This window comes from Aythya marila (genome assembly GCF_965140915.1).
Source record: "Aythya marila genome assembly, chromosome: 1".
NCBI classification, from domain to species: Eukaryota; Metazoa; Chordata; class Aves; order Anseriformes; family Anatidae; genus Aythya; species Aythya marila.
The window spans coordinates 94,135,807-94,156,140 of NC_139042.1; the positions used below are offsets into that span (position 1 = coordinate 94,135,807).

A 20,334-nucleotide genomic window follows, 5' to 3' on the forward strand; every position below is an offset into this window, starting at 1 on the left:
GATTTGATTTCTGTAAATATGTGTCAACTGGAAGACTTTGCTACTATTGTTCCATGAAGTAAAGTTAAAAAAAAAAATAAAAATAAAGACTTTCCAAATCAGGCTTTCTCCCAACTTTTCATCCCAGACAGCAAATGAGGGCAATTCATTGCTCTGACAGTGGCGGAGGTGTAGCAAAGAGGGTGAGGAGGGCGGTAAGATGTGAAGAGACTACTTGGCTGAATGGGTTGGAGCAGCTGGGGATAGCTGAAAGGAAGGACTGAAAGGAAGCAAAGACGGGAGACTGCAAAGAAAAAGTAGAAACCAGTCCTGAGGGCAAACCCGGTGATGGGTGCCACGGCAGCAGGAAGGGACCTGTTTTACCTGCTGCCGTTAAAACATTCCTGCTGTGACAAGAAGTCAGTTCAGAGCCTGACAAGAGCTGTGCGTGCATCGTGTCGCTTTGGAGGAGCCTCTGCTCTCCTTTGCGGGGCACGGAGCACCCTCTAGTGACCGCAGCGGCAGGAGCTGGCCCGGGCTGGGATGCCTGGGGCTCCCTGCCCAAGGGGACGCTTGGGTGCTAAAACTGGCGAGGGGATGTCCCTCGCCAGTGGTGCTGAGGCTGATCGGAAGGCAAACAAGAGGCATGAAAGCTTGGAAATGATGCTGAAGGAAAGGGTGCTTTTTTTGTGGAACTCGTGCCTCATGACCCCAGTGGACAGGCAGTGATATTTAGTATTAATAATGCAGCTTCATGTGGGCTTCTTGCTTTGATATAGTGACTGGAGCTTGGCAGAAGTGCTCAGATTAGCACCGTCCTCCTGGAGTTACCCTCACAGCTGTGGGTCACTGGTCAGGGATTCACCCTGGAACCATACCCCTTCTTTTTCCAGGATGGAGCTTGTCCTGCACCCTCAGTCCTGGCTGCTGCATCAAACCCCCTCGGGTATGGAAGGAAGGAGTTCCCACAGCATCCCTGGAGCTCCAGCAGCCCTGAGGATGGGGGATGACAGTTGGTCACCCCCCCCCAGAGCATTGACCAGGCTGCTGGTTCTCAGCACCTGGGGGCACGTTGTGAAACTCTGTTCTTCTCCTGGGCACCTCTGTGTGTTCCCCTGCTGGAAGACCGTTTGTGAGAGCTTTTTTTGTGGGGAGGGGAGAATTTCCCCCCTGTGAACAGATTTGCTGACATTTTCTTCAGAACCAGCTGAAAGCCATGAATTAAAGGGAGGAAGTCCCGTTGAAGCATGTGGTGAAAACTTGATAAGAGCTTATTTGGCCCTCACACAACAAGCAGAGCATGGCCAAACTGAACAAAATATTCAGAGCTACATTTAAGCAAAATGCGATGTCTTTTTTAGAGGATTAAGACCTTTACAGATGTATTTTCACATGCCATGAAGTAGCACTAATTTCCCTAAGTTTCTTAAAATCTACTTAAAAAAAAAAAAAAAAAGGCAATGCAAAGTCCTTTGTTGAAGTCAAGTTTTCCAGGTTCTGCCTAAAGTGGATTATCTTTTTTACCTGGAATATTGATAAGAGGAATGAAATTTGCTCCTTGCCTTGCCTTGCCTTGCCTTGCCTTTTCTTCCCTTGCCTTTTCTTGCCTTTTCTTGCCTTTTCTTGCCTTGCCTTTTCTTGCTTTGCATTTCTTTGCCTTGCCTAGACTTGCCTTCCCTTTTTGCCTTGCCTTTGCCTTGCCTTGCCTTGCCTTGCCTTCCCTTCTTGCCTTGCCTAGCCTACCCACAAATGCTGTATATACACACACTTAGTGTAACAGATAAGACAAATGTGTCCCCAGATCACCCTGCTGAATTTAAAGAGAATTATTTATAATATAAAGAAGTACATACAGTTAAAGGGACAAAGGCTATGTTATTAGCAGTGCTATAGCAGTTGAGAGAGTAAAAAGGAAAGAAGCTATCTGGGCAGACTGCTGAACTAGAGATGTGAAAATAAAAGACCTAGTGGCTCCAGTGAGGATATTAGAGGTTGCTTCTAACCTTTTGGTCAGCCAGGGCTGGGAGCAACATTCTTGGTTTACCTCCCAGACAGCAAGATGGATTGCAGGGCTGTTTACATAGGGAATACTGTAATATATTTCCCACATCCTAATACTCCAGCACATATGATATAAAAAATATGAGGAATTGATTGTTTTGTAAAGTTAGTGGGATCAGTTCTAATAGCATGAAAAATGGTTGCTTGAGAAATATTTTACTAGTCGTTAGGTGAGTACAGACATACTAAACATACCTCTGCTACATCCCATAAAGGCTTCAACAAGCACAATTTTTTCTTTGGAAATTCATCTTCTTATTTTAGGACCCAATTTAATCACTTCTTTTGCATGGTCAAACTAAATTTGTCTTTGGTCTCCAGTGCATAAAACTCCTCTTTAAAGAGAGAACTCTTTAGTCCTAAAGACGGAAGGCACTCAAAGCAGTGTTTTACCCTGTCTGTATCCAGGAAAGAACTAGTGCACAGCTGTAACTTTAAAGCATGTGTAAAAATCTTGTTTTGATCAAGAAACTTAAGGACATATGTAGTGTTAAGCAGATAAGGCAGTGTTTTGTTGCTGTGGTTTCTAGGTGCAGGCTTGAATGTAAAAAAAAAAAATAATCAACAAAAAGTAGCCCAGACAAATTGAGATGACAAGCTTGAGGGAGAAATTATGGAGAAAAGCAGTGTTGGGTTGCTTTCTAATACTTTTTAATACTTTTTTTATGTTTTCATTCTGTTTGTTGACAGACACATTTTTTCAAACTCATACACCATTATTACAGACAATAGTGCATAGTTGCCTAACATAACAAAAGCATATTTTCTTTCTATTTAATCTTAACAAAATGCATAAAAGAGAATAATAGTAGAAGTGTTTGTACTATTTTTCTTTTGCAACTGGATGATGGTGATTTGATAACCCAATATTTTCCTTTCTTTACTATGCCAAAGCTCTGCCTCACAATTGGATCAACATAAGCGTAAGCACTCAGAAATCTGCCTGCGGGTATTAGCTTGAAAGTCAAATAAACTTCGTTGAATTCTTTGGCACAGAATGTGTGCCAGTTTAAAATGGCAAAAGCCTTACCAGGCTGTGAGCTCTGTAAAATTCAAGTAATAATAATAAAAGAGCTCATCAGAGTCTGATATTGCTTGATTTATGCTTCTGAAAGCCCTACAGAAATCAACAAGAGGTTTGTATATATGGGGACAGGCAGGAGAAGAGTCATTACTAAATCCTGCTTGTGAATGAATTTGTTAGATCCCACCCACTGGAGAGCTGGATACTTCAAGTGTCTCAATATATTTAAGAAAAAAAATATATATAAATATTATGGGCTTAGTTAGAGTGGAAGTCACCCAACTGAAACATTATACAACACTTTGAAATTTCAAGAAAAAGGTTCTAATCTTTTAGCTGACTTACTCATTGTTTGGAGATGAAAAGGGAGGAAATCAACATCCCCATGAAATACAATTATTGTAAATTGCTTTCTTTTCTTACTGTTCATAATGAAAATAGGAAAGTTACCAGAAGTTACCTACTCTGCAGAAACACAGTAAGTTGATGAATGTAGTCCTCAAGAAGACATTCAGCAGTGTAACACTGGATTTATATATGAAGAAACGAATCTATATGAATAAACTCATAGAGGACATAAATTATTGCACAGCAGTGCTGGCTTCAGATTGCTCTGAAGAGAACAGAAATCGTCTTTGCAATGGAAGAAACCAGAGCTCCTTAAAGTGAACTATAAAATCGAGCTAAACTTGGACAGGGGGATAGATCCTGTGACACCTCAGAGCCCAGATCAGGAAGTAAAAGCAGGGCACCTGCTGCCTGCAGTCTCTCTGTTAGCATCTGGAGGTTGCTGAGGTTCCCAGAGCCCCATGGGCTAGCTGAGGAGGCCCCAAAGCTTCAAAGCAGCTGGAGATGAGCAAGGAGAGAGGCCCACCTGGGTGACACACTATAACTCTGCCAGCTCCCTATTTTGCACTGGTCCTGTGCTTTTTGTGCAAGCACAAAAGCTGTGTCCTTAGATTTCCCAATACGTGGTCCTCAGAGAACCATTTCCATCAGCGGGGGTGGATGGAGCTTTTTTTTTTTGCCCTGCCTCATGTGAGGTGGACCGTCGCCTGAAGGACAAATACTTTTGTGCCAGGTAGGTAGTGCTTCATGTCCTCCAGATGCTGCTCTGGAGGAGTGCATGGCTACCTCTCACCTTCTTTTGGTCAGGATAGGAGGAAAAGAGTGAACTGGGACTTAACGGTACTGCCACCTCTGTCAGTGTGTACTGTTTGGAAAAATTGCATACCAATTGCTGGCAGTCAAAAGCAGGTACAGAAAAACACTCTGGTTTCCTTTTCTTTTCATAAAAAGCAAGAGAGGAAGGCACTGGGAAAAGATGAGGTCATTTACCTCTACTACAAGCCATCGCTATTTCTTACTCGTTTATTTATTTATTTATTTATTTATTTATTTATTTTTACCCCATCAGAGTTCCTGGTCAGAGGGCAGGACCCTGCTACAGTGGGAATTGTTTACCTAGTGTTGCAGTGCTTTCAAATAAAATGTCCAATGTTTTGATGTTGTTAGAGCAGGTACTGAAAAATTAGAAGCCAGTTACAGTCAGAGCAGCTTTTAAAAATTACAAGACTATTTAAGAAGTAATACATTCTGACATTTTTTTTCTTTACATTTTTGAGAGTCCTCTACTCAAGCTTTATCCCTCAGCTGAAAGCTTGCAATCTTTACATTCTCATGTCTTTGACAAAAACAGAAGATCCTGCAAGACTTAAAAGAGCAAGTGGATTGTGCCAGCACTGGATCTCTGAGTGTGTGTTTTTATACTCCCTGACACTGTGGAAACACTTTGCCTTTCTCATTCCCAATCTCTTTCTTCTTCTCCTTTTTTTTTTTTTTTAAGATTCTTTTTTTTTTTTTTTTTTTTTTTTTGGAGTTCAGCATTCCTAAGCAAGGGCCTAGGGCAGGGACAGTATTTTATTTGCACAGCTTGGAGTTTTGGGGTGCCCTGTAATGGCCAACTGTTACAAAAAGACAAATAAATATATAATAGTATAAAAAATGGCTATCATGTTCAAACCAGGAAGGGAATCACCAGTGAAACCATCTGATTTTCATGCATGGATAGAGCAGGAAAAGCTGTGAACTAACTAATCTAAGAGCATGGACAATGTAAGACTGTTTAAGGTGTTCAGACATTTGTTTAAGAAATGCATGTCTTTCTGTGGCTTCCTTTCCTCAGTGAAAAAGAGGTATTGAGAAGAAATTACTGTAACCAATCTACTCACGTCTAGTCTAAGAACAAACGTGCTAGATCTGGTAGGCTAGAAAGGGTCAATAGCCCAAGATCCAGTTATGACTGTAATGGACAAATATAGATGGGGTGTAAGCCGGCTAGACTGCATTAACATATTTGGAGATACCCCCACTTATACCCAGTCTGGCTGTGGCCCTGAATCAGCAATTCCCCAGTGAGCACACTGCTTGAAACCCGCGCCGAATGTGGCCCATTTCAGCTGACATCTGCATCCTGCCTCAGAGTGGCATGTAACACTTACTGCACATCATATCACACCTGCCTAGGCAGTCACAGGCAGTAGACTTTTTTTGCTAGGGAAAAAAAAAAAAAGATTTTAGTCACATATCATCAAGAAAAACAACATTGTTTTAGGACTCTTATCTCTTCACTCCCAAATATCCTGTTTCTTCGAGCTGCAGTGGCCAGGACCAATAGAAACCTCTTCCTGCCATTGGCTGACTTCATTTCCCAGAGTTAGCACAATCTCATCCGCTCTAAACAACCTCATCAAAACTTCTTTCTGGTCAGAGCGAAGCAATAATTATTATTAGCAATTATTAGGGATCAATAATCTTGATCACATTATGGCAAGCACTATTAAGGTAAGAAAGGGGTACCTTTTTGTTGGATTTTTTTTCAGTAGCGTGTTCTTTGGTTTCCTTTATCAACCTAGATAAGTTAGAATTGGGCAACACCCCCACTGCCACAATAGAGGACAACAAGATTTCCTTTGTACTGCCTAGTAAATTTCCTTTTTCCTACTCCAACCATCCGCAAGGCTTAAAAACTTCAAACTCGGAAAAAAAATTGGGTTTTTTAAATTCACTGTTCAGTGCTGTGGATTGCATATGCGAAGCCCTTTTATGAGAGCTTCTGAAATTTCTTATAGGTATCATTCTGACAACTTGGATGTGTTTGCGGACTGCCAGAAGGGGAGAGGGTGTGCACCGAAAGGAAAAAAAAAGGGTTCCTAAGAGTACTAGCCTTTTGGATACTTTTAAATGTTTCTCGTGTTGATGGGGACACAAATACTAGCAAGCGGGAATGAGGCACCAGCTCTTCTTTCCATGTCCTGCAGATGTTAATGATGTGCTTTTCTAGAAACTCTAGACTGATACTCAAGACTTTTTGTAAGGTTATTTTAATAGTGGCGGCAAGATCTTATAGGTGTGTTCTTTTTCTTTTAATTTTTTGGACAATAAAATTATCATGTCGGCTTATGAATTTATCTCAGTGCATGTTTAGTGTGTGGCTTTTTTTTGTTGTTATTGTTTGTTTGTTTTTTGTTTTAAGAAATGTTTTGCTGAGTTTTTCAGGTTGTGTCACTTAGAAACTGGAGAAAATCTAAATGTCTATCTATTGGAGCTTTTGCTTCTTTCTGTTTTGCAACAGATAGCAGTTATAGATATAACAATAGCTGTGATTAATTGCAGAAGTGTAACTTCAACTAAATGTTTTGCGATAGTGAAACTAATTTCGCGTAAAGAGCAAAACAGCATGTGAGGTACAGTGAGGACTCAGCAGCACTTTATTATCAGATTTGGGATCAAGGTATTTGTTCTCTTCATGGTATTGTGTATTTTTATACTTTTCTGATTATGCCAGAGATTTAGTAAGAGATATGGAATGGCAGCGGTGCTGGCCATTAGCTAAGTGGAGCTGAAGTTTGATTTCTCAGTAACTTCTGCATAGTTGTTAAAATTTTAAAGATCATAGGATGCTATTTGTTATAGTTTTCAAATTCTGAAAGTCTTGCCTGAAGACAATGTGGTTAAGAAGAATAATGAACCTTCTATTTTTGTAATCGCTGATGCTTTTGAGAGGCTATCTATAGAAACAAAGACCTGAATCTACTCTGCATTGCTGTCTAGTATCTGTTTTGCTAAATAGCTCCTGAAACAGTTGAATTCCCTTTGGTTTCACTGTGCATTTCAGAGCACACAGGACAGGACAGGATCAGGCTCTCTATGAGAATCTCAAGGTTCAGGGAGGCAAGAATTGCATTGATGAAAGAAAGAGCTATGTGCTGAGAGCTTTTTGGTGTCTATTAAACAGAATGCACTCTCAGTGCTGATGGGATTTTTTTCTTCAAAAATAATGTCACAATGAGATTAGATACTACGTACGCTTTGAGGAGCATATATGTATATATATTTGACATTTTCTGTTTGTTTAATTGTAATAGGTGATTATAAACAATATCTCATCATTGCTATTTCACCTCCACCTAACAGCATGATGAGAAGATATTGTGTGCAGTTGTGTATTGTGCAACCTGTTAATGCAATGCAGGCAGCAAAGCCTCCTGAGTGGAAAAATGTACACTTTGGTCTCCTCATCTGGGAGTGTGAATTCTGCAGACTAAAATCTGCACCCCAAATTGTTGTGGATTTCGGCACCCAAAGGGTTGGGAAGGCCTTGTATTCTGAAGCAAGGATTTTATTTATGCAAGTGTAAATTGTAAAATGACTGTAAAGAAATGACAGGTGCTTTGCACTCTAGGTGCAGGAAATGTACTTTGACATGAGGCTAAGCCAGTTCAAAGAGATTCAATTCCTCTTCTATACTGAGTACATAAAGAAGTAATGTAACTGAGAGGTTTCTGAAATAAAGAATTTCCATCTGAAGGCCAAGAGAGTGCTTGTGCTTTTGCTAAACAGTTATGTAATATGATTTCGCTGATGTTTCTGCAATTTCAAAATAATGGCCTGTGCTGCTTGCCAGCAAGGGGCAGCCCAGCCACCAGGCTATGACCAGGGGAGGTGGGAAACCTCCTGTGGGATCTCTGCACCAGGAACCCACTCTTGTCTTTAGAGAAGCCATGGAGTCAGTACTTCTGAAAATTGGGTTGTGGTTGTTCATAACCAGGTAGAAATTGCACCAGATTTACACACATGCAAAGGTAGCCTCCCCTAATGCTGCTTAGTTCTTTCTTCTCCTGTCACAAACCTGCATTCAGGACCAATGGGAAACTGGACTGGCTTAACTGGGACAGGTTGCTGAAGCCAAACATTAGTGTAAGCTTTGGGGCCCCTTCTGCTCCTCCATGATGTGTACTGGCAGGTGAGCAGATCACCTCCCAGACTGCTTGCCACAAGTCGAGGGGCCACCTCACTCAGCCAGGGACCCCACTGTGTCACTGGAGCACAGTCAGATCCCTGGGGAATGGCTTAAGAAATTGCAGAGAGGAAAGGTGGTTGTGCCTCTGCAAGCGGTGTCTGAGTTTCTGCACACAGTTAGGAGGCTTGTATTTCTAATGTATTCACTGCTATCTACCTGCTGTAGTAGAGTTAATCTCACTGTGACATTTTTCTGGCATTCAAAGGCTTGAAAAAGGGCTTTTTTCAAGAGGGAGAAGTCTAGCGGTCAGGATTTCAGTGCTAAGGTGACATGTTTTCTTCTGGCACAAGCAGCACCTGGCAGATGTGTGCAGTAACACGAAGGTGCAGAGCCCTGAAGCTGAAGACTGTTGAATCAATACAGCAATGCTAATTATAAGCATCCCTATAGTTATAGTAAACACAATTTTAGAAAACATCGTGGCTTCTGAATAAGGCATCTGTCTTTGTTTCTCTGTTTTTTTTTTTTTTGTTTGGTTGTTGTTGTTGTTGTTGTTTTATAATGAAGCAAAAATTACTTACACTTTACCTTGGTATAAAGTAAAAATACTTGTCCTGAAAGTCATTTTGGCTTTTGCCATTATCTGATAGTGAAGGAAAGAACATGAAATAGAAAAATACAACTGGAATTATATTTCCTTGCCATGTAGCATACCTTGTTATATTTTTTTTCCCTGCTTGCCAGTACAATTACACTTATTTTTAGAAAAGCTATTTAGTACATTATCTTGACTTTGCAAAAACTAATTGATTACACTTGGAAATATTTATTTTACTCTAATTTACTATTAAATATGTTCCCCCTTCATTATTGATTTCTAATGTAAAGTTTGTGTGGAAGCTGTGTTCTCTGGGAGAAAGTCTGTGTCCGTGATAAAGGGCAGGAGAATCATTGTGGTTTCTAAAGCTTGAAAGTGTATGGAAATACTGATTAAAGGAACATATAAGCATAGTGGTGAGATTTTTTTATGAGAAATCTTAATCTGTGCTTCTCTCTATAGTATTACTTTTCTCTCACTTTCTTTTTAAAGTTTAAGTACTCATTCAAATATTTCCAAATCAAGGGAAGCTGAAAGCACTTAAAAAACCCTGTTCTTGGCATATGGAAATGTTCAAGTCTGTTTAAAGAACTGCATCTGCACTGAGGTTAATAGAACTAATGCAGCAATTTGTACTTTTGTTCCTTGCATTAAAAATAATAATAATAAAAAAATGAAGATTTTTCTGATTTGTTCTCATCTCAGTTATGAAGTGATTCAATGGTGTACTTAACTTTAAGACTGTAAATACTTCAATTGGCTTTGGTGTTATAGCACTACGTTCTTAAAACCAAGCGCACATCTAAGAGCTCTGATAAATCAAAAACAAAGAGTAGAAAGAGTGCTTTAAACCACTTAGCCTGATCTTCTTAATTCAAAGTTTCCACCAATTTCAAGAAGATTTTGTCTCAATAAAGGTGGTAGAGTCAGACCTGTAGTTATTTCCAGGTAAAACATTATTTCTGACTTAAACATAAAAGTAAAATTTTGAGTAAAAAAATAGTCATACAAGAACAGAAGATATTTGGGGGATTTTTGTTTTATTTTCTTTTGCTTTTAATCATCAGTCATTTAACTTAAGCTGGTTTGTGGCTACATAAGCCAAAACTGACTCCAATATAAGGATCTTGCTTTCCAGAAGTAAGTCCCCAGGCAAGGAACAACAGCTGGAAGATGTGTATGTTTGACTGTCTGGGTTGGTTGGCTTATTTGTTTGTTTCTTAACAAGAACTATATTATCTCTTAACAAAATGTTTTTCAGTATGGTCCATGAGTTAAAAAAGGTCTTTCAGAAATAACATTTAAAGAATCTAGTGCTCTTGGAGAATGAGTTGCTGAAAGATAAATACTAAAGTATTTCTAACAAATGTTGTTGCCGAAAGAAGATATTTATTTTCCATGTGACAGTTCATAATCCAGTAAAAATATATAATGCTCTTCACTCACAAGAAAATAGGCTTCTTAATGTAAGTTTCTACATCAAGCCAGCAGAATTATTTTGAAAATCAGTAAAGTGAAGAAAAGAAATAGAAGAATGTGGTTTGTATTACTTGTATTACCAATTTAAGCAAAGTAAAAGTGATATAGTAGGGAGTATCACATGTAGCTCCAAACCTTGTCAAATTAAAAAATAAATAAAATCCATTGACTGGAACATGACTTCTATCAGATTCATTATTAACTAGTTAAAAATTAATTTCCTTTGTTAAATAATTCTATGGTAGAGAAATGCCAGCCTTTTTTCATGTTGCCAGTAATAAAAAGCCCAGGGTCTGACAAAATGTGCATGTGTTCTGCTTGTCATCCTGCTGTCCTGTTTGTGTATTATAGAAGAAATTTTCCTGTGTTCAAAACAGACAACAATACAAAAACTCCAAAGCACTTATTGGAAAAGGAATCAATTATTTCCTTAAAGGATGTATCTGTCTTTATGGTTGCAGGGTTTATTTAAAATGTTGCTAAGAAGCCTGACTGAGGTTGGATAGTGCCGTGTCCCTCAGTTTATTCCCTGACTCCTCTAATCCCCCTCACCCCATCCTTAAAAGAGGGACTGTAAAAACAGCTCACCTCAGTGAACAGAGGGATAAGCTGTTTCAGGAACCATCTGAAACCAGGTGAAACCAGGAACTGAAAATTCAGTTCAAATCCCAGTCTGAATCAGGAGATTCAGGTTGCAATCCTGTATCACAAGGAAGTTATTTCTTTCCTTCCAGTGCATGCTTAGCTACCAGGATGATGATTTTTACTGTGCAGATAGTAGCATTATTAAAACCATGAGACACTGGTTAATTGTTGATAATAACCAGGAAATATTAGTAATTTTAAAAACAAAAACAAAAACAAGCAAGTAAACAACAGCAACAACAAAATACTACTGTGTTCAAATAAGTGATTGACAGCTCTGGTAATTATCATGTCATAAATCTAATTTGTTTCAAAATGAAATTAATAAAATGACAATCAAAACATTAAAAAGAAAAAAAAATAGCAATGAGGTATAGCAATTTTTCTAAAGCTAGTCTGAAGGACACACCAAGTGATTGTCCCTGTACAATGGACCAGACAAATGGTCTTTCAAATAGGTTTTGGAAATTAATAAATGTAAGGGAGGCATATGATTCAATATGATTCAACATACCCTTCACTTGCATGGTATGTTTATTTGGAGTGTGTATTGCAACTGTTGGTGTCACTAGGCTGATGTTAACCCTTTCGCACTAGGAAAAGATTCAACTTGCTGAGTGAAATGCATGTTTTGTCTGATTAAGCAGTGCCTGAAAGATGGGAAGGAAATAGAGTAACAAATTACAAGGACTGGTTATATGCAAATACCTGAAGGAAGGAGTGGTGAGTAGCTGTTTACAGGAAGTGGAAGAACTACCTGACTTAATAGAGATCAGATAGCAAGATACAAAGAAACAGTGTTATAACTGGGGAAAAAAGCTACAAGAGTGTGGACTTGCACTCCTCTTCCTTAGGTTATAGGAGCTGTAATGACACTTGGAAAGGGAAACGTTTCATGCGACAAATGCCTAATTACAGCTGTGTGGAGAGAAACAAGTGGCAGTATATAAATTCTACATGGAAGATTTTGCATAAAGACAATGCTAGCCCATAAGATTTTTTTTTAAACTTCATTCCTTAAAGTTGAAAAACATCTTTTTTTAGACTATATGTTTATTACCTTGATAAACAGTAAAATGCTGCCACAGCAATTACCTTGATGATAAAGAGTCTGTAGACAGATACTTCCTGCATTCATTTCCTACTAAGATAAGTTGCCAAAATCAGGGACTACCAATACAGGAAATGCTTTCAATAGGAACTTCCTATCTGTTAATGTCTAATTCACTGAAAAGATCTAAGCCCTTCTTGCTTAATATAAAGTTAATGTTCTACCTGTTACTATTTAAACATGTAAGCCACAGGCCACAGTACAAAAAATCTGTTTGTGTAAAAGTTTAGAACCAATACATTGGACTATGAAATATATTCTTCTCTCTTTTTTTTTTTTTCTTTTTTTTTTTTTCTGCAATGGTATTAAAGGTGGCCCTGCATTTTATGATACTACAAATTAAGATGGTTCAACAGACAAAGTTATTTTGTCAGATTAAGAGTAAGCAACCTTCCCCCATCTTCGTGCTTGTTGCCTGCATCCTTTCCTTATTTGTATGCATAATCAAATAAAATATATGTTTCACTAGCACTTGAGGTGTACTCCAACAAATACCATATTCTGGATATTAAAGAGTCATGGCCATCTCTTGCAATTCACACTGACATATATATTCAAACAAAATAACTGAAATGGAAATTTTGCTTCACTGCACACAGAAATAAAACCATGACTAAGCTGTACATTTAAACTTCTGGTAAGAACAAGAGAAACCTAGAACAAAAGAAAAGTAAACAAAGACAGAAAACCTCCACTGTTAATTGTAACTTCAGAGTAATTGCTTTCAGGCATGTGAATAGAATGAATGAGGATTTAGGAAACCTGAAGTGAAATTGGCCAAAATGAAGTCAAAAATATTTGGCCAATGGCTTGACTAGGGACAGGCTTTCACCCAAGTTATTCATGAGCTCAGCCCAAATATTGTTCGTTGTTCTGCCAATGACTCCCATGGAATCACTCCAGGTTTCTGCCGCTGTGACTGAGATCAGTATCTCAGCCTTTCCCTGTAGAGTTGAGTAGTACTTTGCTATTGTGGCTTTTCATAGATCATTCCTTTTCATCTTTGAAGAACAGACCCATGTTCAGTTATTTCCTTAGGCTACTGAAGGGGGGGGGGGGGGGGGGGGGGGCGGAAGCAGATATTTAACTGTGTTTTGGTCTATCAGGCTGGAATCAGGGTAGATTTAATGACTCTTCAAAGAACGAAGTGAACACATTGCTTGGAACACTGGCTGTCAGACAGGAGATCTGGTCCTGTGGGGACCTGACCCAAAAGCCCAGTTCCTTAAGATGGGTTCTTCCAGTTGAATCTAGTTGTGATAAGTAACTTCCACAAGGCCATGGGTGAAGAAGCTCTAGGAAGTTGCCCCTTGGCTTTGTGTTCACAGCAGTGTTGGGGAAGTACATACTCCATCCTGAAAGGAATGTCCCTGGGACGTGATTAGCCAGCTCTTATCTACTTGCATACATTTTTATTATTGTTAGTCTTTGGCGTATTCACATCAGCTTTCCTCATGCGTAAGGTATTCCCTTGGAAATGCTCAATTTTTACTAATCAGAGCAACTCACTAAAGTGGTGGCCAGACACTTTTTTTTTTTTTTCATGATTTCCATGCAGCCATTACCTTTTACGAAATTTTCCTGTGATTTGTCATCAAGACACAGTTGCATGTACCATTTTCATGGAATTCATGATCTGATTGTTTAGTCTACATAAAGAGGGAAAAAGCGGGGGATCCTGTGCCTTTAATGTTGTTTATAACGGTTGGACAGAGCTTGTCAGGTGAAGGTTAATTGCTCTCCAGTTAAAGCAGTTCTCTGCACAGATGGGTTATCAGGGCTGAACACTCGTTACAAGATTAATCTCATTTCCGACAAGACTTCCCTTTCCTTCAACTGATTTTTGCTCAGCCATTGGACCTGTCACCAGCCGTTAAAAGAAGGGTGGGTTACCTCTGGGATATTAATGCTTGTGTGCAATGAAACAATGCAAAGTGTGTGTCATATCGGTAGGGAACATCTTTAGGAGACAGCACATTTCAGCGCTGTTCTGAAGGTCGAGATTCATAAACAACAGAAACAATCAGGAACATTTGTATTAACCCTCCTAATGGACACAAGCTCCAGCTGAATCATCTGTAGGCTCATTTTTTCATGTCTACTCTACTCAAAATGTGATGCATTTTAATTTCCAGAAGTGTATTTTTATTGAAACTTTTAGTCAACAGAAACTTTTAGCCACAAAAACTTTTAGCCACTTCTGAGTGTGGAACACAGGACTATGCTTCTGTCTGGTTGATTAACTAATGGATGTTGGCACCTCAGTTAATGCTTGTTTCAGTGATAGGAAATATAACACGGTGCCCACTCAAAGAAATTCAAACTTCAGGGGGTTTCTGTTGGACTCTATATAAAGTCTGTTGAGTTTTCCTCTTTTCCTAAGTTGGAGTAAATCAGAACTGTATCAACTATATCCAACAGGCTATAGAGGTAGAAGACGGATGTAAACTGAGAGGAGAACTGGACACATCATGTTCTAAACAAAAATTTTGCCTTACTAAACAGGACTGCAGCAGGTCTGACACTCCAGGTTGATCCTGAGCAGTTGGGTAGAGTGAGTTCAAGGAGGCTATGACATGAACACAGAAGTCTCACTGGAGTTTTAGGTTTATTTCAGGAGTTCTGATACTACCAAAATAACACAACTTGGCAAATATCTCTGGCCGCCAAGTTTCTTCCATGCAGCTTTAGTCAGTAAATTCCAAAACACTAAACAAATACTCAAGGCAACAAACAGGGTAGCTCTTATGTTTCCTCAGAGTTTCCTGTCCTGGCTTTGGATCAGCACAGTTCCGTCTGTTTAAGGTGCTGAGTCTCTCCACTGACTTCACTGCACTTTGGATCAGGCTGGGTTGCCCCAGCCAAAAAAGCAAGCTCTGTGAAGGGTCACAGACAGCACAGTATCCATCTAATGGTCATGATAGATGTGATCCAGTAGACCACACAAATCCATGCCAGACTGAAAGTGTTGGAGCTGTTCCACTGATGTTTTATATTAAGAACATGCCTACCCTCTTCATCATCCTGGGCTCTGCAATGGTGAGGTGACAGCCCCCACTTTCATTTTATCAAATTTATAAAATGAATTCAGCATATTTTATACACCTGTAAGGACAGAGGTACCTGCAGCAAGTAAGGCATTAGAGAGCTTAAATAGAGAGAAGCCTTATGTCTAGGTAGACATCAAAAAATCATGTTATTTCTACTAAATTGGAGGGAAAATATAGAAAAAGTTTAGAGACAGAACCCATCCTTGTCTGATAGATACACAGCAAAAATCATTCATATTTGCATGCAGAAGGGGCTGCTACATAGTGAGAAGAATGAAAGTATGTATTAGTAGTATTAGCCAAGTTATTCTCTTGAAAATGTTTCAATGAAAGTCTTTGTTTTTAGTTTATTTTATAAACATTTAGCAGAACTAAAAAATTACACAAAAATAGTTTTTTTTTTTTTTTTTTTAAAGGCACATTTTATCTACAAACCCAATATTTTCTTAATTTTCTTTTAATCATCAAAGTAGTCTAATAACTTTACTGTTGAATTCCTAGTGTGTGGCTTTTGTTTTTTTTTTAAATATCGGTGAGATTAAAAATATTTTTTCCGTGATTTAGAATCCACAAGTTTTAAGGAAATATACTTGCTACAGCTATAATGCTGAAATGAAAGGTAGACAGGAATTTAACCTCTGGATGTCAACTTCATAAACTATTCAACAGTATGTATTCAGAGCCAAAGAAATTCAAGTAAGTGGATTCCATTACTGGTTCTAATAAGATAGGAAAAGTGCATAGTAAATCTTTACAATCCCAACTAAATCACTGGTGCTTTCTGCCAGAGGAGTCTTTAAATGGGCCAGGTTGAAATTTTCCAAAAAAAAAAGGGTTCATCAGGTTAGATTGTTAAATCTCTGCTTAGAGCCTTGAATAAGGCTCTTGATTTTCTAAAGTGCTGAACCACTATAGAGTTCCCACTGCTTCTGCCCAGTGAGGCTTTGGATGGATTTTTGAAGATGAATTTACTCAAAATTGAAAAGAAACATTATGCCAGTTATCTGCTTTCAGTGCTGTGGGAAAAAATAATAAATAAATAAATAACAAATAGTCAATAGTACCTTTCCAGAAAAAGTAAAAATAAATAAATAAATAATAAATAAATAAATTTTAAACAGTTTCTTAGAAAAAGACTTTGGTCACTAAAATAATATAATTGTGAGTTGAAGAAAAACAGTCACTCAAGAGATTAATTTGGATAAAAAAGCTTTGCTGTACTCTTCTTTCTTGTATCATTCTCCCAATGTGTAGACTTAATTAGCCCAAATGCTTGAAAGCTGCCATTTTCCAATTCCTCTCTGATATTTTCCCTCCTTCCTTTACTATACTGAAACAGAGACTGTTTTTGTTTTCCAGATTAATAACTCTTCTCCCTTTTAAAGTCTTCAGACCTTTTGTTTGATGGTTTTACATTAGATTTTTTTTCACGTGGGTATCAATGACATACTTCAGATAAAATATTGCCGCTAACATACTGCAAGTCTGTTGCAGATTTGATGATGATGACTTTTTTTAATGCATTCGAATAGACATTTATAATATTTTGAAGTATAGCACAATCTTTAAAATTATGTGCAAATCACTGGCCATCATTCTGCATTATTTTTTCTCCATAACAGTGCCAGGTCCTTTAAAATTAACAGGAATGTTACAGCCCAGTGGTCCCCAGATTCACTTTTTTTTTTCACACCTGCATCACATACTTAATCTAAGGTTTTAGAATCTAGACCACAGCAAATTCAGTCCCAAGTATGTTTCTCTTCTGAGCCTTCACAGGGTTGTTTTCCTCTTTCCTAGAGGTTTTGTTTGGCCTCAATCTCTGTAAGTCTCAGCTGCCTCGCAGAGGATGCAAGTCTTGCCAACTCTCACAATTTTTATCAGGAGTCTTGTGATACTTAGGGTTTTTTTAAATACCAGTTTCTTAAATTTTATGAATGCCTGAAGACCTCAGTTTCCATTTACAAAGACTCTCTGGTACTATAGATTCTACACCAAAGGCTTAAAAGCCAGGAGGCAGATCCAAAGTACATTGCTATTAAATACTCTCTGTTTCTAATGCCTGACTTAAAAACTTCAAATGCTTTTGTGTGACAGGGCTGAACTCATTACAGGGCAGAGGCCCTGCAGAAGAACTACATACACCACTTGGATATGACTTACCCCCTTCTTAAGGGGGCTATACATGGTGTTACTACTACATAGGTCTTGACGTGTCAGGTGTGGAGGTAGATCTCATGCAAAGTGAGAACCTTGTCTAAAGGTTGAATGCAGATGAACCCTCACTAAGCTGGAAATTTATAGCATACTTTTTAATTAATAAAAATAATTAACCAAACATTTTTGATCATGTTTCTAGTTTGTAAATTGGTATTCAGATGGATTCTTGCCATCAGATGTCTTATATTAAAGCTTTCTCCTGAAGCTGTAATTACTTAAAGCTGTTCATCTAACCTATTGCATAAACATAATTTCTGTGTTATAATTCACATAACCTTCATCTTATTGTTGTTGTTGTTGTTGTTTTTATATCAGAAAATATTTGATGTTTGTAATCATCACAAATATCTCACAAGTAAATACAATGGAGCTCTATATACTAGTGGCAATTTTCCCTCCCAATATTGCAATTTATGGAGCTTGAATGTTTTAATGACACTGTAGATTGATTGAAAGGTCTGGTAGACCTTTCAAGAATGGTTAGTATTAAGTGCGGTGTCTATTAACTCCAAGGCACTGTTTTCCTATTTTTTTTTCTGGCTGCTCTGCTCTTCCCTTCCCTAATGAAAAGAGAAGGATTCCAAGAAATTCAGAAGGTCCAGTAAGAAGATCAGGAAAATGTTACAGAAAGGTTCTACAGGGCAGTTTCAAAGCACAGGTTGTGAGTAGTGGGACACAATATTCAAATTAAGGTGACAGGAAAGAATTTTATTATTTTTGTCAGTAAAAGATATTTAGAATTCAGAATGCAAGAGGTGATGACATCAGCTTAAAAATAATGAAATTTCAGGAAATAACATGTTGTATTTTTCACTTTCTTATCTACTTTTTAAACATAGAATTTCACATTTTAAAGACTTTTTCTTGTTCTCATTACATTGGGCTATGATTTTATTTTATTTTATTTTATTTTATTTTATTTTATTTTATTTTATTTTATTTTATTTTATTTTATTTTATTTTATGAATTGGAAGCTAACAACTCTTAGGTTTTCATTTGAGTCTAGAAGTTAGGTGCAAAGGAACCTAAGGTTCAGTAAGGACATGAAATTTGTCCACTACTGCTGTTAAAAAGCAAGTTTGATAACTCTGAATTTTCATGACAATGAACATAAACTCAAAACCTCAGTACTTTGATGTACTTTTTATCAACGTGCACGTTCATCCAAAATAATTTACAATCTACTGCATAAGCAAGTGAGGTGATAATAGTGAGTAGAGGTCAATGTTGATAAAAACAATAATGAAAAGAGGGAAAAGAAAATCTGCAAAGGAAATACTTTCAGTCATGAAGTATCCCAAGGATGACTAACTGAGGTTTTTTGAAACTGTCAATAAGCTTAGCATACAGGGGACACTGGGAGGAAAGAAAAACAAAAACATTATACTCTGAATTTTCATGACAATGAATATAAACTCAAAACCTCAGTACTTTGGAGACCAATTACAATCACCATACTTGTGTAAATAAGTAAGAATGTGGCCAAGCAAGGGAGGACAGAAGACAAAACTTCCAAAAAGGTATAGCTTTGCCAGCAAAGAGGTCCTAGGCAAAACAGCAACAATGACCCCTGATTATTCCAGTGATTTAGAGAAATGCAGGGAGCACCAAAGCTCAAAGTAAGAGCAAAAATTTTCATTTGCTTTACAGAACAGTGGGCAATTGTCAAAATCCTTTTTGTGTGCAAAGACCAAGAGCATCTTTTATTAATTGTGATTGGGCCTAAGCCATGAACATTATTGTACTCTTCAGCTGCAGCCTGGCAAAGATTCTGAGAAAAGGGCACTGCAATACTTGGGAGCTCACTACCACCAAATAAGTGGATTTGCTGCCCTCTGCAAAGAGAAAATGCTATTCTTTTCAGAAAAGTTGTGTCTAGGTAAAGATAAGAACTTTCCTACTTGTTCTAGAGTGTAATATGCCTAGGAAATGGCAGAACAAGTCACCTCTCTGTTCTAAAGGATGCAATGTCTCTTCTGGTCTTAGCACAGCTGTGGAAGTAATACACAAGAAGGAGTCCTTGGTTTAAACATGCAAATGCATTGTCCTTATTACACGTCATTTAGAAAAAGGCTTAGAAAAAGGCATGTCAGGAATTCACACAAGACTACTTGCAAATTCAACTGACCCAACATGCTGATTCTATCCTCTTTTGGGTGATGGAAGAAATTCAGTGCAGAAGCTTGCAACTGAAGCATCCATTCCTCTGAGACTGTGTCCTTTTCTTTTTTTTTTCTTTTTTTTTTTTTTTTTAATTTTGCTCTTTTCGTATTCGTTTCTAATTCACATTCTAAGCTTTCTACAGCCTGTCAATTCACTTACCCATTGTCAAAATGTATCTCAAAGTGAAAATTAATAATGTTTTAGAGTTATATTTTGTTCAGAAAAAAACTTGACCATTATTTCTCTCCATACTCTGAGATTTACCAAGGTTAACCAATGGCCTCTCATATAAATTGAAGTCACTGTGGATATCTCTTTCACACCAAAGTCCTCATGAACGTTACCTAGCTTTCAGTTTCTCTGGTTGACTTTCTTGCAGTCCATAACTTCCCAGTGCTCTGGGTACCAACAGAATTCTCCAGTCTCACAGACTTCAGCCTTGGTCATCCACCTTGTTTCCTTCTCTGAATTTCTTTATCTCCTTTAGGACTCCTTCCTTCCTTCCTTCCTTCCTTCCTTCCTTCCTTCCTTCCTTCCTTCCTTCCTTCCTTCCTTCCTTCCTTCCTTCCTTCCTTCCTTCCTTCCTCCCTCCCTCCCTCCCTCCCTCCCTTCCTTTTTCTTTCTTTTTCTTCCTTTCTTTCTTCCTTTCTTTTTCTTTCTTCCTTTCTTTTTCTTTCTTTCTTTCTTTCTTTCTTTCTTTC

General features: G+C 38.0%; 1 protein-coding gene across 5 annotated transcripts in view; it reads left to right on the forward strand.

Moving 5' to 3' along the window:
- Positions 1 to 20,334, forward strand: part of ERG (ETS transcription factor ERG) — a 148,162-nt gene that overhangs the window by 76,314 nt on the left and 51,514 nt on the right. Inside the window, exon 1 of one of the 5 annotated variants that reach the window (XM_082779293.1) lies at positions 5,774 to 5,908. The exons of the other annotated variants lie outside the window; for them this stretch is intronic. Within the exon in view, the coding sequence (XP_082635419.1) occupies positions 5,891 to 5,908 (18 nt within the window). The 5' untranslated portion in view covers positions 5,774 to 5,890. Of the gene's footprint in view, positions 1 to 5,773; positions 5,909 to 20,334 lie in introns of those variants that run through there. 5 annotated transcript variants of the gene reach the window in all.